Here is a 16935-nt window from a genome sequence, read left to right on the forward strand (position 1 = left end):
CTTTAATTGCTTCGTTGTCTTCCTTCAATCTGACCTGTACAGATCCCAAATTCTCAAGCAGTAATCAAGAATAAGTCCCACCTGTGTCCTTTATGTGGTCCCATGTACAGGCGAACCGCTCTTTCCTATCATTCTCCCAATAAACCAAAGTTGACCATTCAGCTGCTTGTTCCACTTCATATCACTTTGAAATGTTATTCCCAGATATTTAAACGACCCAACTGTGTCAAGCACAACACTATAACCAAAGATTACAGGTTTGTTCTTCCTACTCATCCGCATGTTGCGTACATCATCACATTTCACTTTAAAAACCCACTTAGTGTCAGCACCTTCTTGTTTTTAGTTCATTCACATAGTGTCCACGTCATGTGGTTATTTATTGTTCACATCTCTTCTACTACAGCGTGAAGCCATTCTTCTTTGAATGCTCTGCTGAAAATGTCCCTGAAAGTGTCTGCAGTGTGCAATGTCTCAATGTGCAATTCTGCATGTAGTGCAAATATAGCACCATCTTCCATCTATGCTGGTCATTTTATTTTTCTTACACTTGTGCAGATTTCATGAGATTTCATATCTTCAGCATCATTATCACTTGATATGGAGTCATTTCTGTTGTCATTGACATTTTCTTCATCAATGTTAACTCCATCATTTATGAATTCTGGCAATCACTTTTCCAGAAAGTCATAAACATTTTACACAATCAGACACTTTCAGCTTCTGCAACTCTGGTATTGCACCATGCCACATAGTAGCAGGAACCATCATTTTTAATGCACACGTTGGTGTTCTGTTTATTAAGTAAACTGAAGTCTGTACTGTTTCTGACCAAAAAGATTTTATTGTTCAACAACATGCAGCTAGCTTTCTTTTTAGTGTTTCTACTGTTGGAACCACATGATTACCCTAACGATGGTGAAAGAAATGGATGAGCAAAATTCAGGATGAGGCACTGCTTCCTTTGTGTGGACATGGATTGAGTGTGTTGGTGCTGACTGGAAGCAAGCAGTGGGTAAGGTAACCTTGACTGAATCAGACTTTTATTCAGGTTTGTACAGAGGTACAGTCTCCATTGGAGGGGCAGCCATTAACCACAAGATGATTTGATGAGTTGCCACCATCAGCACATACGTCAGGACAACGGCTTGCGTATGCAGCATCACCCGGTGACGTCAGCGGGACAGAGTAACTGGCAGAGACTGCACACCACATCTGATGGGTGGCAGCCCTGCCAAGGCTGCTGGCCTGCTTTGAGCCATGGAATACAGCACAGGGAAGGTCAACACGCTGTAGTCCCCAACATGGTTGATGTCAAAGATATCTTCCTGCCCTGAGCAGGGATGAGTGACAGCGAATGCAATGAGGAACTGAGTGCAGCAACAGGGTAGCCAGGCAGCTACCTGTTTGGATTCAAACACACATCTCACCAGGGAGGTAGGTGCACTCAGGAGGTGACTCCATGCCATGAAGATCACAGAAAGTCAGTATATAATCTTATGCTCAAGCAGATGCTTGCAGCTTTTGGAGCCTAAATGTAGAATAGGTGACAGGCTGCATCTCCGTGTACTACAAATGGTCTTCATCTTGAAGTTAGAGGCTGGCTCTGGCAGCATAGCTCAGTGTCATGTTTATACACTACTGGCCATTAAAACTGCTACACCAAGAAGAAATGCAGATGATAAAAGGGTACTCATTGGACAAATATATTATACTAGAACTGACATGTGATTACATTTTCACACAATTTGGGTGCATACATCCTGAGAAGTCAGTACCCAGAACAACCACCTCTGGCCGTAATAACGGCCTTGATATGCCTGGGCATTGAGTCAAACAGAGCTTGGATGGCGTGTACAGGTACAGCTGCCCATGCAGCTTCAACACGATACCACAGTTCATCAACAGTAGTGACTGGTGTATTGTGACAAGCCAGTTGCTCAGCCACCATTGACCAGACGTTTTCAATTGGTGAGAGATCTGGAGAATGTGCTGACCAGGGCAGCATTCGAACATTTTCTGTACCCAGAAAGGCCCATACAGGACCTGCAACATGCAGTCGTCGATTATCCTGTTGAAATGTAGGGTTACACAGGGATCGAATGAAGGGTAGAGCCATGGGTCATAACACATCTGAAATGTAACGTCCACTGTTCAAAGTGCCATCAATGCGAACAAGAGGTGACCGAGATGTGTAACCAGTGGCACCCCGTACCATCATGCCGGGTGATATGTCAGTAAGGCGATGACGAATACACGCTTCCAATGTGCGTTCACCGCGATGTCACCAAACACGGATGTGACCATCATGATGCTGTAAACAGAACCTGGATTCATCCGAAAAAATGACATTTTGCCATTCGTGCACCCAGGTTCGTCACTGAGTACACCATCGCAGGTGCTCCTGTCTGTGATGCAGCATCAAGGGTAACTGCAGCCATGGTCTCCTAGCTGATAGCCCGCGCTGCATACATCATCAAACTGTTCATGCAGATGGTTGTTGTCTTGCAAGCGTCTCCATTTTTTGAGTCAGCGATCAAGATGTGGCTGCATGATCCGTTACAACCATGTGGATAAGATGCCTGTCATATCGACTGCTAGTGATACGAGGCCGTTGGGATCCAGCATGGCGTTCCGCATTACCCTCCTGAACCCGCTGATTCCATATTCTGCTAACAGTCATTGGATCTCGACCAATGAGAGCAGCAATGTCTTGATACAATAAACTGCAATTGCAATACGCTACAATCCGACCTTTATCAAAGTTGGAAACATGATGGTACGCATTTCTCCTCCTTACTCGAGACATCACAACAACGTTTCACCTGCCAGCACATTGTAGGTGTCGCCATCGGCGCCAACCTTGTGTGAATGCTCTGAAAAGCTAATCATTTGCGTATCACAGCATCTTCTTCCTGTTGGTTAAATTTCGTGTCTGTAGCACGTCATCTTCATGGTGTATCGATTTTAATGGCCAGTAGTGTATCTTGGTACTTCCTGAGGACATGGGAACACAGTGAGACAGAGTCTGATTAAGTACTTATGTGAACCAGGTCAGTTAGTGTTTTCCTTCCACCAATATTTTAGAGTGGAAATCAAAACAAGTTAGCACACTCACTCACCACTATCGTGTAACAGTGACTTCACTTGCCCCATTTTTTTGATCTAGTCAGCTGTTATGTCAACTCTGTTACAGCTGAGAGATGTCTGAACTTCACTTTTCAGAAGTGCTGACAGATGTATTTTGCATTGTCAGCACACTGAATAAGAACTCTTTCACTCAGTTTTGTTGAGGTGTATCTCATCATTAGTTCATACTGGAATCCCTTCTGTTTAAAGAAGCTTTCATGTTGTTTGACAAGTATTCACTGCCAACTGCTAATCCTCAAATTGAAAAGCATAGTATCCATAGCTTCATACTGTTTATCATATTCCAGTACTTCTGATTTATTATTTGACAAATATTCACTGCCATTATAGTGGAAGCTGCTAATCCCCAAATTGAAAAGCACATTAGCTGTAGTTTCATACAGTTTGGCATATTCCAGTACTTCTGATTTATTATTGCATCAGACATAAGTCTGTAAGATGGGTGTAGTCATCTACAAATGCAATGATGCACCTTTTATGTCATAAGACATTGGAGTAATGGGAACCATGACATCATTGTGTACTAACTCCTGTGGATGTTTTGCTCTTGTTCTCTTCTGTTTGTGTGGACGTCTTGTTTGCCTGCCTACCATACAGATAGTGCACAATTCTACTGTATTTGTATCTTCAACGTTATTTCCTTCCATAGATTTCAGAAGCACTTTCAGATTTTAGATTGGTATAGGGGAGACCCGAGGAATACTGACAACATCATTTTGTCAGCTGAGTGGCACTGTATTCATTGGGAGATAGTGCTGCAGTATAGTGGATGATGTCAGAAGTAGGGTGCAGGTACAATGAGTCCTTGTAAAAGACAGCCCTGCTGAGGCACTAAAAATTAATTTTTATTGATTTTTTGTTAGTTTTGGCTTATTATGAAATTAAGGTAAGTATTTCAAAATTTTTTTTAACAGTGATAACTATAATGTAAGCAGACAGTATGTTTTCTAGTGAGTCTTTCAGCATGAGTTTTGTAACATTTTGGCCATTAGCAATGACATTAAAGTATGGTCTCCACTACAATGTCCGAGAGGGGTAATATGTTGTTGTTGTAGTCTTCAGTCCAGAGACTGGTTTGATGCAGCTCTCCATGCTACCCTATCCTGTGCAAGCTTCTTCATCTCCCAGTACTTACTGCAACCCACATCCTCCTGAATCTGCTTAGTGTATTCATCTCTCGGTCTCCCTCTACGATTTTTACCTTCCACGCTGCCCTCCAATGCCAAATTTGTGATCCCTTGATGCCTCAGAACATGTCCCACTAACCGGTCCCTTCTTTTTGTCAAGTTGTGCCACATACTCCTCTTCTCCCCAATTCTATTCAATACTTCATCATTAGTTATGTGATCTACCCATCTAATCTTCAGCATTCTTTTGTAGCACCACATTTCGAAAGCTTCTATTCTCTTCTTGTCTAAACTATTTATCGTCCATGTTTCACTTCCATACATGGCTACACTCCATACAAATACTTTCAGAAACGACTTCCTGACACTTAAATCTATACTCAATGTTAACAAATTTCTCTTCTTCAGAAACGCTTTCCTTGCCATTGCCAGTCTACATTTTATATCTTCCCTACTTCGACCATCATCAGTTATTTTGCTCCCCAAATAGCAAAACTCCTTTACTACTTTAAGTGTCTCATTTCCTAATCTAATTCCCTCAGCATCACCCGACTTAATTAGACTACATTCCATTATCCTCGTTTTGCTTTTGTTGATGTTCATCTTATATCCTCCTTTCAAGACACTATCCATTCCGTTCAACTGCTCTTCCAAGTCCTTTGCTGTCTCTGACAGAATTACAATGTCATTGGCGAACCTTAAAGTTATTTCTTCTCCATGGATTTTAATACCTACTCCGAATTTTTCTTTTGTTTCCTTTACTGCTTGCTCAATATACAGATTGAATAACATCGGGGAGAGGCTACAACCCTGTCTCACTCCCTTCCCAACCACTGCCTCCCTTTCATGCCCTTCGACTCTTATAACTGCCATCTGGTTTCTGTACAAATTGTAAATAGCCTTTCGCTCCCTGTATTTTACCCCTGCCACCTTCAGAATTTGAAAGAGTATGCCAGTCAACATTGTCAAAAGCCTTCTCTAAGTCTACAAATGCTAGAAACGTAGGTTTGCCTTTCCTTAATCTTTCTTCTAAGATAAGTCATAAGATCAGAATTGCCTCACGTGTTCCAACATTTCTACAGAATCCAAACTGATCTTCCCCGAGGTCGGCTTCCACCAGTTTTTCCATTCGTCTGTAAAGAATTTGAGTTAGTATTTTGCAGCTGTGACTTATTAAACTGATAGTTCGGTAATTTTCACATCTGTCAACACCTGCTTTCTTTGGGATTGGAATTATTATATTATTCTTGAAGTCTGAGGGTATTTCGCCTGTTTCATACATCTTGCTCACCAGATGGTGGAGTTTTGTCAGGACTGGCTCTCCCAAGGCCTTCAGTAGTTCCAATGGAATGTTGTCTACTCCCGGGGCCTTGTTTCGACTCAGGTATTTCAGTGCTCTGTCAAACTCTTCACACAGTATCGTATGTCCCATTTCATCTTCATCTACATCCTCTTCCATTTCCATAATATTGTCCTCAAGTACATCGCCCTTGTATAGACCCTCTATATACTCCTTCCACCTTTCTTCTTTCCCTTCTTTGCTTAGAACTGGGTTTCCATCTGAGCTCTTGATATTCATACAAGTGGTTCTCTTATCTCCAAAGGTCTCTTTAATTTTCCTGTAGGCAATATCTATCTTACCCCTAGTGAGATAAGCCTCTACATCCTTACATTTGTCCTCTAGCCATCCCTGCTTACCCGTTTTGCACTTCCTGTCGATCTCATTTTTGAGACGTTCGTATTCCTTTTTGCCTGCTTCATTTACTGCATTTTTATATTTTCTCCTTTCATCAACTAAATTCAATATTTCTTCTGTTACCCAAGGAGTTCTACTAGCACTCGTCTTTTTACCTACTTGATCCTCTGCTGCCTTCACTACTTCATCCCTCAGAGCTACCCATTCTTCTTCTACTGTACTTCTTTCCCCCTTTCCTGTTAATTGTTCCCTTATGCTCTCCCTGAAACTCTGTACAACCTCTGGTTCTTTCAGTTTATCCAGGTCCCATCTCCTAAAATTTACATCTTTTTGCAGTTTCTTCAGTTTTAATCTACAGTTCATAACCAATAGATTGTGGTCAGAGTCCACATCTGACCCTGGATATGTCTTACAGTTTAAAACCTGGTTCCTAAATCTCTGTCTTACCATTATATAATCTATCTGATACCTTCTAGTATCTCCAGGATTCTTCCATGTATATAACCTTCTTTCATGATTCTTGAACCAAGTGTTAGCTATGATTAAGTTATGCTCTGTGCAAAACTCTACCAGCTGACTCCCTCTTTCATTTCTTAGCCCCAATCCATATTCACCTACTATGTTTCCTTCTCTCATAAATTTCTTCAATTTCTTCATCATCTGCAGAGCTAGTTGGCATATAAACTTGTACTACTGTAGTAGGCATGGGCTTCGTGTCTATCGTGGCCACAACAATGTGTTCACTATGCTGTTTGTAGTAGCTTACCCGCAAACCTATTTTTTTATTCATTATTAATCCTACTCCTGCATTACCCCTATTTGATTTTGTATTCACCTGACCAAACGTCTTGTTCCTCCTGCCACCGAACTTCGCTAATTCCCACTATATCTAACTTTAACCTATCCATTTCCCTTTTTAAATTTTCTAATCTACCTGCCCGGTTAAGGGATCTGACGTTCCATGCTCCGATCCGTAGAATGCAAGTTTTCTTTTTCCTGATAATGGGGTAATATAAACAGGCAAATATGGGGAAATGTCAACAGAAGGTTGATACTTCCCCCATGCTGTAAATTTCAGAAAAAATGTGTCTATGTTTAAATAAGGTGTCATATCTAATTTCAGATGGCAAGGACAAGAAAAAAATATCACAGAGGACTAAATGGACTGAAGAAATGTGAGAAAGGCATTAATTTTAGTGAAGTCAGGTAGGTCACTGACCTGTGCATCAAAAGAGCTGAATATCACTGACCTGCACATCAAAAGAACTGAGCATACAAAAAATTACCCTTTATGGTTAATTAAAATCAAATTTTCACAGGACATCCCACTTGGCAAGAAGATCTGTTCTTACTCCTGCACAAGAACAAGAATTAGTCAACCATGTGACTAAAATGGCACAATTATCCTGTAGCATCTTCTTAGGTGAGATACAATGAATTGCCTATGGCCTTTCCCAGGAACTGGGCCTCAAGCACAATTTCAATAAAATTACCACAATATATGAAGAAGACTGAGTTTCTGGTTTTTAAAAAAGAAATCTTAAAATAAGCTTAACAAAACCGTTAAACAAGTACCAACTGAGTCCTATGTTTCAATAAAACTGAAGTTGATTTATTTTTTGCCAAGTTGAACACCAATTACAAAAAAAGTTATCTAGCTATTTTGATACGTATTGAGTTAATAAAATGTGTAAAATGTGTTTCAGTTTTTGCAGCATTAATGACTACCTGTCTTCCAAGCTTTTACAATTTATGTACGTCTTTTATGATGTTCACAAAATATTCACTCACACCAGAGTCCAAATACCAGGAAACTAATTCATTAAATCCAACCTTACAGAAACCTCTTGGGAATCACAATTTACTGCATTTGCAAAGCCTCTCTTGTCTTTGTTTGTTTTATTACAGTCAGCTTCCTTGTGTCTCAATTCATCACAGTTGTAATGTTTAGAATTAAACTGTTTTGATCCACCTGAACTGTGCCTGTCACCTTCAACAAAATTCAAGATTTTTTTTCCATTGAGTTTTCCCATGACTGGAACCATTTCTGCATGTATTGTGCCCCTGGTTATCCCCACATTTCTTCTTAGAATTAGCATGTTTACTTTTAAGATCCATGAGCCTATTTTCATGAAGCTTAACTTTAGATTTTATGTAGAGAATGTCTCTAATGCAGTTACAATGTTATCATATTCTTGTGGCATTGTTAACAAAAAATGACACACACAATCAGTTTCATCGACTGTTGCACCTGACAGAGATCAGATATCAACTTGTAAAATTATAAGAAATACTCATTGTACTTTTGGCTGGATTAAACTTCAACTTCATAGATGTAACTGACTAGTAATTCTTCTTTCAAATGTGTACCACAAGTTTTTCCACATTCAGGATGTACTGCTTCAGAATTTAACATATTCCAGGTGGCTGCCTGTAATGTGTTCTATTATTTTTTAATGACACTGTTTATCATGTTTTGTGAGATTTTTGAATGTTTCTCAGTTTGTTCCTTTCCATGTCACTATCTAGAAACTTCCCATTTCTCTGTATTCTTCTGCAGGGAGCCCTAACAAAGTAATTCATTTGGCATAACTTACATTTGAAATTTCCAGTTTCCAAAATTGTTCCCATTGCAAAATGAAACTCAGCTTGCACAGTCATTATATTTTAAACTTCCAACTATCTATTTTCCATCTTTGGTTCTTTGGGACAATCACTGAATAAAATACTATTGGAAATAATGTCACTGGACAATTTCCACAGCCTTGATGATCTTTGTCTCTATTCCATTGGGCTAAACGAGAGGATATTTGTGCAGTTCCCATTCCTCATGTACTTGCTATTGTTGAACAGCCTGAAATATCAACTGGAAGTGTATGTGCTGTTTTCAGGAAAAAAGTTACTGTTATGAATTAAATCTACAGTATGTAGTTCTATTTAAAAAATTAATGAACTTGAGCATTTTTTAAAGCAATGCTGGTGATCAAATATAAATTATCCACGACCCTTGAAATTTCAATGTTCTCTTTTAGGTTCTCAAGAAAAAAATTAAAACTTCTTATTTGTTACAAAAACAAGAGATAACAAAGGAACAAAAGAGCCATGAACTTATAATCTCAATTCATAATTCATAGCTTGTACTTTGAGGTTTATACTGCAAAAAGTTTAGGGATTATTCTTTTCCTTTAATGTCATTTTAGATGTGATTGTGAATTATGTTTCTTTGCCAAATAAAATACAAAAATGGAAGTATACATTTTTTCCTATCTTGATTGTCTTGATGGTGTTCCTTAAAGGTATGAGATTCTTCTTCTGCAGTCCTTATGCCACAGGGTACGTAACTTCCAAATTTCCCACATTCTGATTTAAATAAAAGAATGGTCATTCATTTTGTAAATATTAGCAAGTGTTGTTTTGTGCCATCAGACTGTGAAAAAAAAACATGACTTTCAAAGTCTGAAGTACAACAAAATTGAAACGGAAAAAGTTAATGTTCTAAAATTTGATCTCTATAGAGAGATCAAACAGGGTAAGTTTCATCCAGATCTGAGACAGTGAGTGCGATAGCCAGGATGATTTGTTACTCCAACCTAGAAAAGTGTCCATTATTCAGGAACTGAATATTGTTAAAATGGTTAAAATTTCTATACTATTCTGTTGTCATCTTATGTGTTCTCTTAAAAATATCTCATTTTACTTCAGTTACTTTGGAATCAAAACCTTTAGGGAAAGTGTCCAAGAGGGGGGCTGGGGGTCAAGTTTGTGGCTTCAATGTACAGTCAATGCATATAGTGTGTGTTAGTAATTCAGCAAATTCCTGGTGATCTTTGAAGGTGGCCTCTACAGATAGTGATCTAATAATAAAATATTTGTCAGATTCCATTTCAAGACAGCTCAGAACATGTAAATGTTGTTTTTTTGGTTATAAAACTTATATTTCATGATAAATATTTTATTACCTCTGTTGTGTAAGAAGTCCATTCATCAAATGATATATTTAGTGGAGTAACAAAGACCCATGGGCTCAGCAACTTCTCCTGTGCCAATAGTCTCTCTTGGGCTGCAAGACTTAGGTTTCCAGATCCTGTAGTTGGACCAACAACCAAATAGTGCTTCCCCCTAGCAATTCGGCCCTTACCAAATGCTTCATCATCAAGTGCTTCACCAACACCTTTTGCATCATCATTCAACAGACGACGGTGCACCTTTATAACAAAAATGACCACTTTCAGTCCACTGTAATTTTCATTTGTGACATTTTATTGAGACAACAGCAACAGAGTAGTTCTCTTTTGGATCTGTCTCTATTTCCATTACACTATTTAAGTCTATGTTATATCACATTTCAAAAATTGTTAATTTCAAGATTCTTTGAGTTTTATTGCACCTAACTTAATAAGAATTCTTTTATGATTTACTACTGAACATGCAAATAAGTTCTGGCAATTGCAAATGCACAGTTTTATTTTAACATGAAATTGGCAAAAAAAGTACCATTATTTCAATTTCTCCATTTCTCAGGCTGGATCCTCCTTGTGCTCTGTCATTTAAAATAGCCAATCTTAAATCTTTAGAAGCATCCTCTATAACTATTTTTGAAGTTATAGGATAGTAATTTCCTGAAATAGGTTCATTAACTTCTAAATCCCAAGTGGGCCGGAAGTTGATTACCCTTTTCAACATTTCTCTGCCATTGGAGTCAGTGTAAAATGTTTCATTGTTGACCAAGTCTGTTGTTATGTGGGTAATAATTTCCTTTCCAATATCATCACTGAAAATGAAAAAAAAGGGGAATGAATACTATGGTAACACTCGTAGAAATATGTAATAAACTCTGCACAAAGAGAACATCAAATACATACTCAACTGGTATGGGGCCCACCAGCCACTCAAATTCAATGTGATTTGTATCTTTATACACTCTAATAACTTGACTTATCCAATCAGTGAACTCCTGATGAACCTCTTCCACAAGCTCTCCTGTAAAAACAAAAGATTCACTGAAAATTTTGTACCCTGATAATAAAAATGTTTTATGCTTGGTATTTTATATTGCTCTGTGACCATACATTTCCTATTCCTCCTCAGTGATTCTTGTTATGTAATTGCAAGCATGTATAGGATAAGTGGTCAAATACTCTTGTATATTATCTTTCTTTCTAATTATTTTTCTTGTCCAGTAAATATGTAATATTTACTAAAACAAGTCAGCTCATGAATGAATGTAATGCACCAGATACTTTTGGACTAAAGACAACCAATCACTTATAAGCAGAAGCATGAAATTGTCAACAGGCACACACAAAAGAACAAAGACTTAGGCACACACAAATGAATGAGACTTGTTAGCTTTCAGAGTTATCCTTTGATGAGTTGGACTAAAATACACATAGAAAGCACTCGCATGTGCATACACATGCCTCTGCCCCAACACGGTGTCAGCTGGGCTAACAGTGCCAATGCTTTGTTTCTCAGCAGAGGGAGTGTTTGTGGTGGTGGTAGTGTCAGGTGGTGTGGGTAGAGGGAGAGGGAAGCAGGAGGCAGTGGGAGGGACTGGGGGTGGGTGACTAGTGGCTCAGAGGGAGGCAGTCAGTTTGCTAGCTAGGACTGTGGGAGGGAAGAGTGTGCAGGTACATGGGCTAGGCATGTAATGCATGATTGTAGGGGCTGGTGGGGAGTGGCGTACTCTGAAGATCACATGGGGGCCATGAATTGGGAGGAGGTGACAGGATGGAGGAAGGGAAAGCCATTGGGTGGAGGGTGTGGGGACAGTGGGTTACCTTAGACTGAGGCCAGGATGATTACAGGAGCAAAGGATGTGTTGTAGGATAACTCCCATCTGCATAGTTCAGAGAAACTGGTGGAGGAGGAAAGGACTCAGATGGCCTGGGTTGCAAAACAGCCACTGAAACTGGGCATGTTGTGCTCGGCTGCATGTTGTGCCACCCGTTTGCCAACTATGTTCTTGGCAAAAGTATGGCAGTGCCAATTCATCCTTGTGGACAGTTGGTTGGTAGTCATACCAACATAAAAAGCTGTGCAGTGTTTTGCAGCAAGATTAGTATAACAATGGTTGCTTTCACAGATGGCAAGTCCTTTGATGGGGTAGATTAAGCCTGTGTCAGGACTGGAGTAGGAGGTCCTTGTCGGGTGGATTTGGCGGGTCTTGCACCGTGGTCTCCCATAGGGATGGTACCACTGTGGCAAGGGGTTGGGTTGTGAATGATGCAGGGATTCACTTGGATTTTGGGAAGGTTGGGTGGGTGGTGGAATACTACGAGGTGCATTCAAGTTCTAAGGCCTCCGATTTTTTTTCTCCGGACTGGAAAGAGATAGAAACATGCGCATTTTTTTAAAATGAGGCCGTGTTCAATGTCAATACATCCCAGAGATGGCAGCACCGTATGGCAGATGGAATTTTACTGCCAGCGGCGAGAATGAGAACTGTTTTAAATACTTAAAATGGGGACGTTTTCCTTACTTGAACAGTGTGCAATCATTCGTTTTCTGAATTTGTGTGGTGTGAAACCAATTGAAATTCATCGACAGTTGAAGGAGACATGTGGTGATGGAGTTATGGATGTGTCAAAAGTGCGTTCGTGGGTGCGACAGTTTAACGAATGCAGAACATCGTGTGACAACAAACCGAAACAACCTCGGGCTCGCACAAGCCGGTCTGACGACATGATCGAGAAAGTGGAGAGAATTGTTTTGGGGGATCGCCGAATGACTGTTGAACAGATCGCCTCCAGAGTTGGCATTTCTGTGGGTTCTGTGCACACAATCCTGCATGACGACCTGAAAATGCGAAAAGTTTCATGCAGGTGGGTGCCACGAATGCTGACGGATGACCACACGGCTGCCCATGTGGCATGTTGCCGAGCAATGTTGACGCGCAACGACAGCATGAATGGGACTTTCTTTTCGTCGGTTGTGACAATGGATGAGACGTGGATCCCATTTTTCAATCCAGAAACAAAGCGCCAGTCAGCTCAATGGAAGCACACAGATTCACCGCCACCAAAAAAATTTCGGGTAACCGCCAGTGCTGAAAAAATGATGGTGTCCATGTTCTGGGACATCGAGGGCATAATCCTTACCCATTGCGTTCCAAAGGGCACTACAGTAACAGGTGCATCCTACGAAAATGTTTTGAAGAACAAATTCCTTCTTGCACTGCAACAAAAACGTCCGGGAAGGGCTGCGCTTGTGCCGTTTCACCAGCAGTGGGAGACTGCCACTAATTGCCATATTTGATTACTTTTGAAAAGCATACACACAGCAGGATACCTAGTATTAAGACCTGCTATTGGAATAAATGTTAATGTCCATGTTTTTATGTAAATTAAGATCAAAATTAGACGACACTAATTGTTTATTGTTGATGTTGTAAGTGAATATGGAATGGGGGTACGGAATGAAAAAGGAAGCTGCCTGGTAGAATTTTGCATGGAGCATAACTTAATCATAGCTAACACTTGGTTCAAGAATCATGAAAGAAGGTTGTGGGCATGGAAGAAGCCTGGGAGGTCGCAGATAGATTATATAATGGTAAGACCGAGATTCAGGAACCAGGTTTTAAACTGTAAGACATTTCCAGGGGCTGATGTGGACTCTGACCACAATCTATTGGTTATGAACTGTAGGTTAAAACTGAAGAAACTGCAAAAAGGTAGGAATTTTAGAAGGTGGGATCTGGATAAACTGACAGAACGTGAGGTTGTACAGAGTTTCAGGGAGAGCATTAGGGAATGATTGACAAGAATGGGGGAAAGAAATACAGTAGAAGAAGAATGTGTAGCTTTGAGAGATGAAATAGTGAAGGCAGCAGATGATCAAGTAATTAAAAAGATGAGGGCCAGTAGAAATCCTTGGGTAACAGAAGAGATATTGAATTTAATTAATAAAAAGAGAAAATACAAAAATGGAGTAAATGAAGCAGGCAAAAAGCAATACAAACGTCTCAAAAATGAGATCGACAGGAAGTGCAAAATGGCTAAGCAGGGATGGATAGAGGACAAATGTAAGGATGTAGAGGCGTATATCACTAGGGGTAAGATAGATACTGCCTACAGGAAAATTAAAAAGACCTTTCAAGAAAAGAGAACCACTTGTATGAATATCAAGAGCTCAGATGGAAACCCAGTTCTAAGCAAAGAAGGGAAAGCAGAAAGGTGGAAGGAGTATATAGAGGGGCTATACAAGGGTGAAGCTCTTGAGGACAATATTGTGTAAATGGAAGAGAATGTAGATGAAGATGAAATGAGAGATACGATACTGCATGAACAGTTTGACAGAGCACTGAGAGACCTAATTCAAAACAAGGCCTCGGGAGGAGACAACATTCACTGATAGCCTTGGGAGAGCCAGCCCTGACAAAACTCTACCATCTCGTGAGCAAGATGTATGAGACAGGTAAAATACCCTCAGACTTCAAGGAGGATATAATAATTCCAATCCCAAAGAAAGCAGGTGTTGACAGATGTGAAAATTACTGAACTTTCAGCTTAATAAGCCACAGCTGCAAATTACTCACACAAATTCTTTACAGATGAATGGAAGAACTGGTAGAAGCCAATGATGGGGAAGATCAGTTTGGATCCGATAGAAATGTTGGAACATGTGAGGCAATACTGACCCTATGACTTACCTTAGAAAATAGATTAAGGGAAGGCAAACCTATGTTTCTAGCATTTATAGACTTAGAGAAAATTTTTGACAATGTTGACTGGAATACTCTCTTTCAAATTCTGAAGGTGGCAGGGGTAAAATACAGGGAGCGAAAGGCTATTTACAATTTGTGCAGAGACCGGATGGCAGTTATAAGAGTCGAGGAGCATTAAAGGGAAGCAGTGGTTGGGAAGGGAGTGAGACAGGGTTTTAGCCTATCTCCGATGTTATTCAATCTGTATATTGAGCAAACAGTAAAGGAAACAAAAGAAAAATTGGAGTAGGAATTAAAATCCATGGAGAAGAAATAAAAACTTCGAGGTTTGCCGATGGCATTGTAATTCTGTCAGAGACAGCAAAGGCCTGGAAGAGCAGCTGAATGGAATGGACAGTGTCTTGAAAGGAAGATATAAGATGAACATCAACAAAAGCAAAACGAGGATAGTGGAATGTAGTCGAATTAAGTCAGGTGATGCTGAGGGAATTAAATTAGGAAATGAGACACTTAAAAGTACGAAAGGAGTTTTTCTATCTGGGGAGCAAAATAACTTATGATGGTCAAAGTAGAGAGGATATAAAATGTACACTAGCAATGGCAAGGAAAGTATGTCTGAAGAACAGAAATCTGTTAACATTGAGTATAGATTTAAGTGTCAGGAAGTCGTTTCTGAAAGTATTTGTATGGAGTGTAGCCATGTATGGAAGTGAAACATGGATGATGAATAGTTTAGACAATAAGAGAATAGAAGCTTTCAAAATTTGGTGCTACAGAAGAATGCTGAAGAATAGATTGGGGAAAAGAGAAATTTGTGGCACAACTTGACTAGAAGAAGAGATAGGTTGGTAGGACATGTTCTGAGGCATCAAGGGATCACCAATTTAGTATTGGAAGGCAGTATGGAGGGTAAAAATTGTAGATGGAGACCAAGAGATGAATACACTAAACAGATTCAGAAGGATGTATGCCGCAGTAGGTACTGGGAGATGAAGAAGCTTGCACAGGATAGTGTAGCATGGAGAGCTGCATCAAACCAGTCTCAGGACTGAAGACCACAACAACAACAACAACAACAACATTGTCAATAACGGAAGAGCCAGAAGTGCTATGTCAACTCTGAGTTGATACTTGGAAAGAGGGGGATTTTTCCAATTGGAAAGATGCCCTGCTTATTGCATCAGCATGAAATTTAGATATATTTTGACTGGTCAAAGATTTGTACTTGATGTAAATGCTACAAATCTCAGTAACTCAATTGGATATTTAAATTAGAAATGTAGTGTTTAGCTTCAATTTGTTCAGAAATTAAGCACTTTTATCAGAGTACATGTATTTTATAAATATCCAAACTTCTTCGAAAGATATGAACTTTTATAGTTTGGTGAATCAAGACAGTGTCAGATGGAGTAAAGCATATAGATTCTGAGACACAAATGTGGAGGGGCAGGGGCACCTACTGTTCCAGATGCATTTGTGCAAGGTGCTTGTGTTGGTTTGGGTGGCATTTTAGCTGCATTGATAAAGTATTTGTCATGATAAATGTTAAACTGAGGATTTTAACTTTTTAAGGGTTTTTGTGTATGATGAATGATAAGCTACTTGCGAAACTTATTAGACTAATTATTCAGTGGTTTTATAACAAAGCAGGTGGATTCCATCCAGCCTTTATGTTATCCCCCCCCCCCCCCCTCAACATTTTTTTCCTTGCAAATATCATCAATGCAATCATTTATAGCTTGTGCACAGTACCAGAAATCTTAAATATTAAGTCAAGGCTTAGGCTGCTTCACTTTATTGTCCGTTAAATTCATTTGGGTAATTAGACTGTGAGAATCTGTTGATGTGACTAGTTTACCTAAAAAGCTATTCTATTTGCAAATAATGGTAATTTCAGACTTTGTTATCATTGTTTGTACAGAGTGCATTCCATAAGTAATGCGACCAATTTTTTTCTGACGCAATGGTACACCACAGCGTGTTGTACCAATCTGGGCTAAGTGGAAAAGGGTGTTAGCTTCAAAACGCTCTTTGTCTCATTTAGCTGTGAGCTGCCGGAGAGTCAGGACATGCATTTCCATCACCCCAGTTTGAGTTTATGTACATGTCACAATGGATCATTCTGTAGACTAACGGTACGCTATCAATTTTGTGTTAAACTTGGGAAGTCTGACACCAAAACGTTTCCATTACTTCAGGATGTCTTTGGGACTGATTGCTTGTCCAAATCACAAGTTTTCTGATGGCACAAGTCATTCATGGAGGGCCAAGAGGAATCACTGATGAACCTTGCAGCC

The 16935-nt window shown here is 39.7% G+C and overlaps 1 protein-coding gene across 2 annotated transcripts in view; it reads right to left on the reverse strand.

Moving 5' to 3' along the window:
- The window catches only part of LOC124588421 (lysosomal alpha-mannosidase-like), a 230879-nt gene that overhangs the window by 36282 nt on the left and 177662 nt on the right, over positions 1–16935 (reverse strand). For both annotated transcript variants that reach the window (XM_047131612.1, XM_047131509.1), the window contains exons 13-15: positions 10836–10953; positions 10468–10744; positions 9933–10178 (exon numbers count right to left, since the gene is read on the reverse strand). In XM_047131612.1, the coding sequence (XP_046987568.1) occupies positions 9933–10178; positions 10468–10744; positions 10836–10953 (641 nt within the window). The remainder of the gene's footprint in view (positions 1–9932; positions 10179–10467; positions 10745–10835; positions 10954–16935) is intronic.

Source organism: Schistocerca americana, chromosome 1, assembly GCF_021461395.2.
Source record: "Schistocerca americana isolate TAMUIC-IGC-003095 chromosome 1, iqSchAmer2.1, whole genome shotgun sequence".
In the NCBI taxonomy this organism is placed as follows: Eukaryota; Metazoa; Arthropoda; class Insecta; order Orthoptera; family Acrididae; genus Schistocerca; species Schistocerca americana.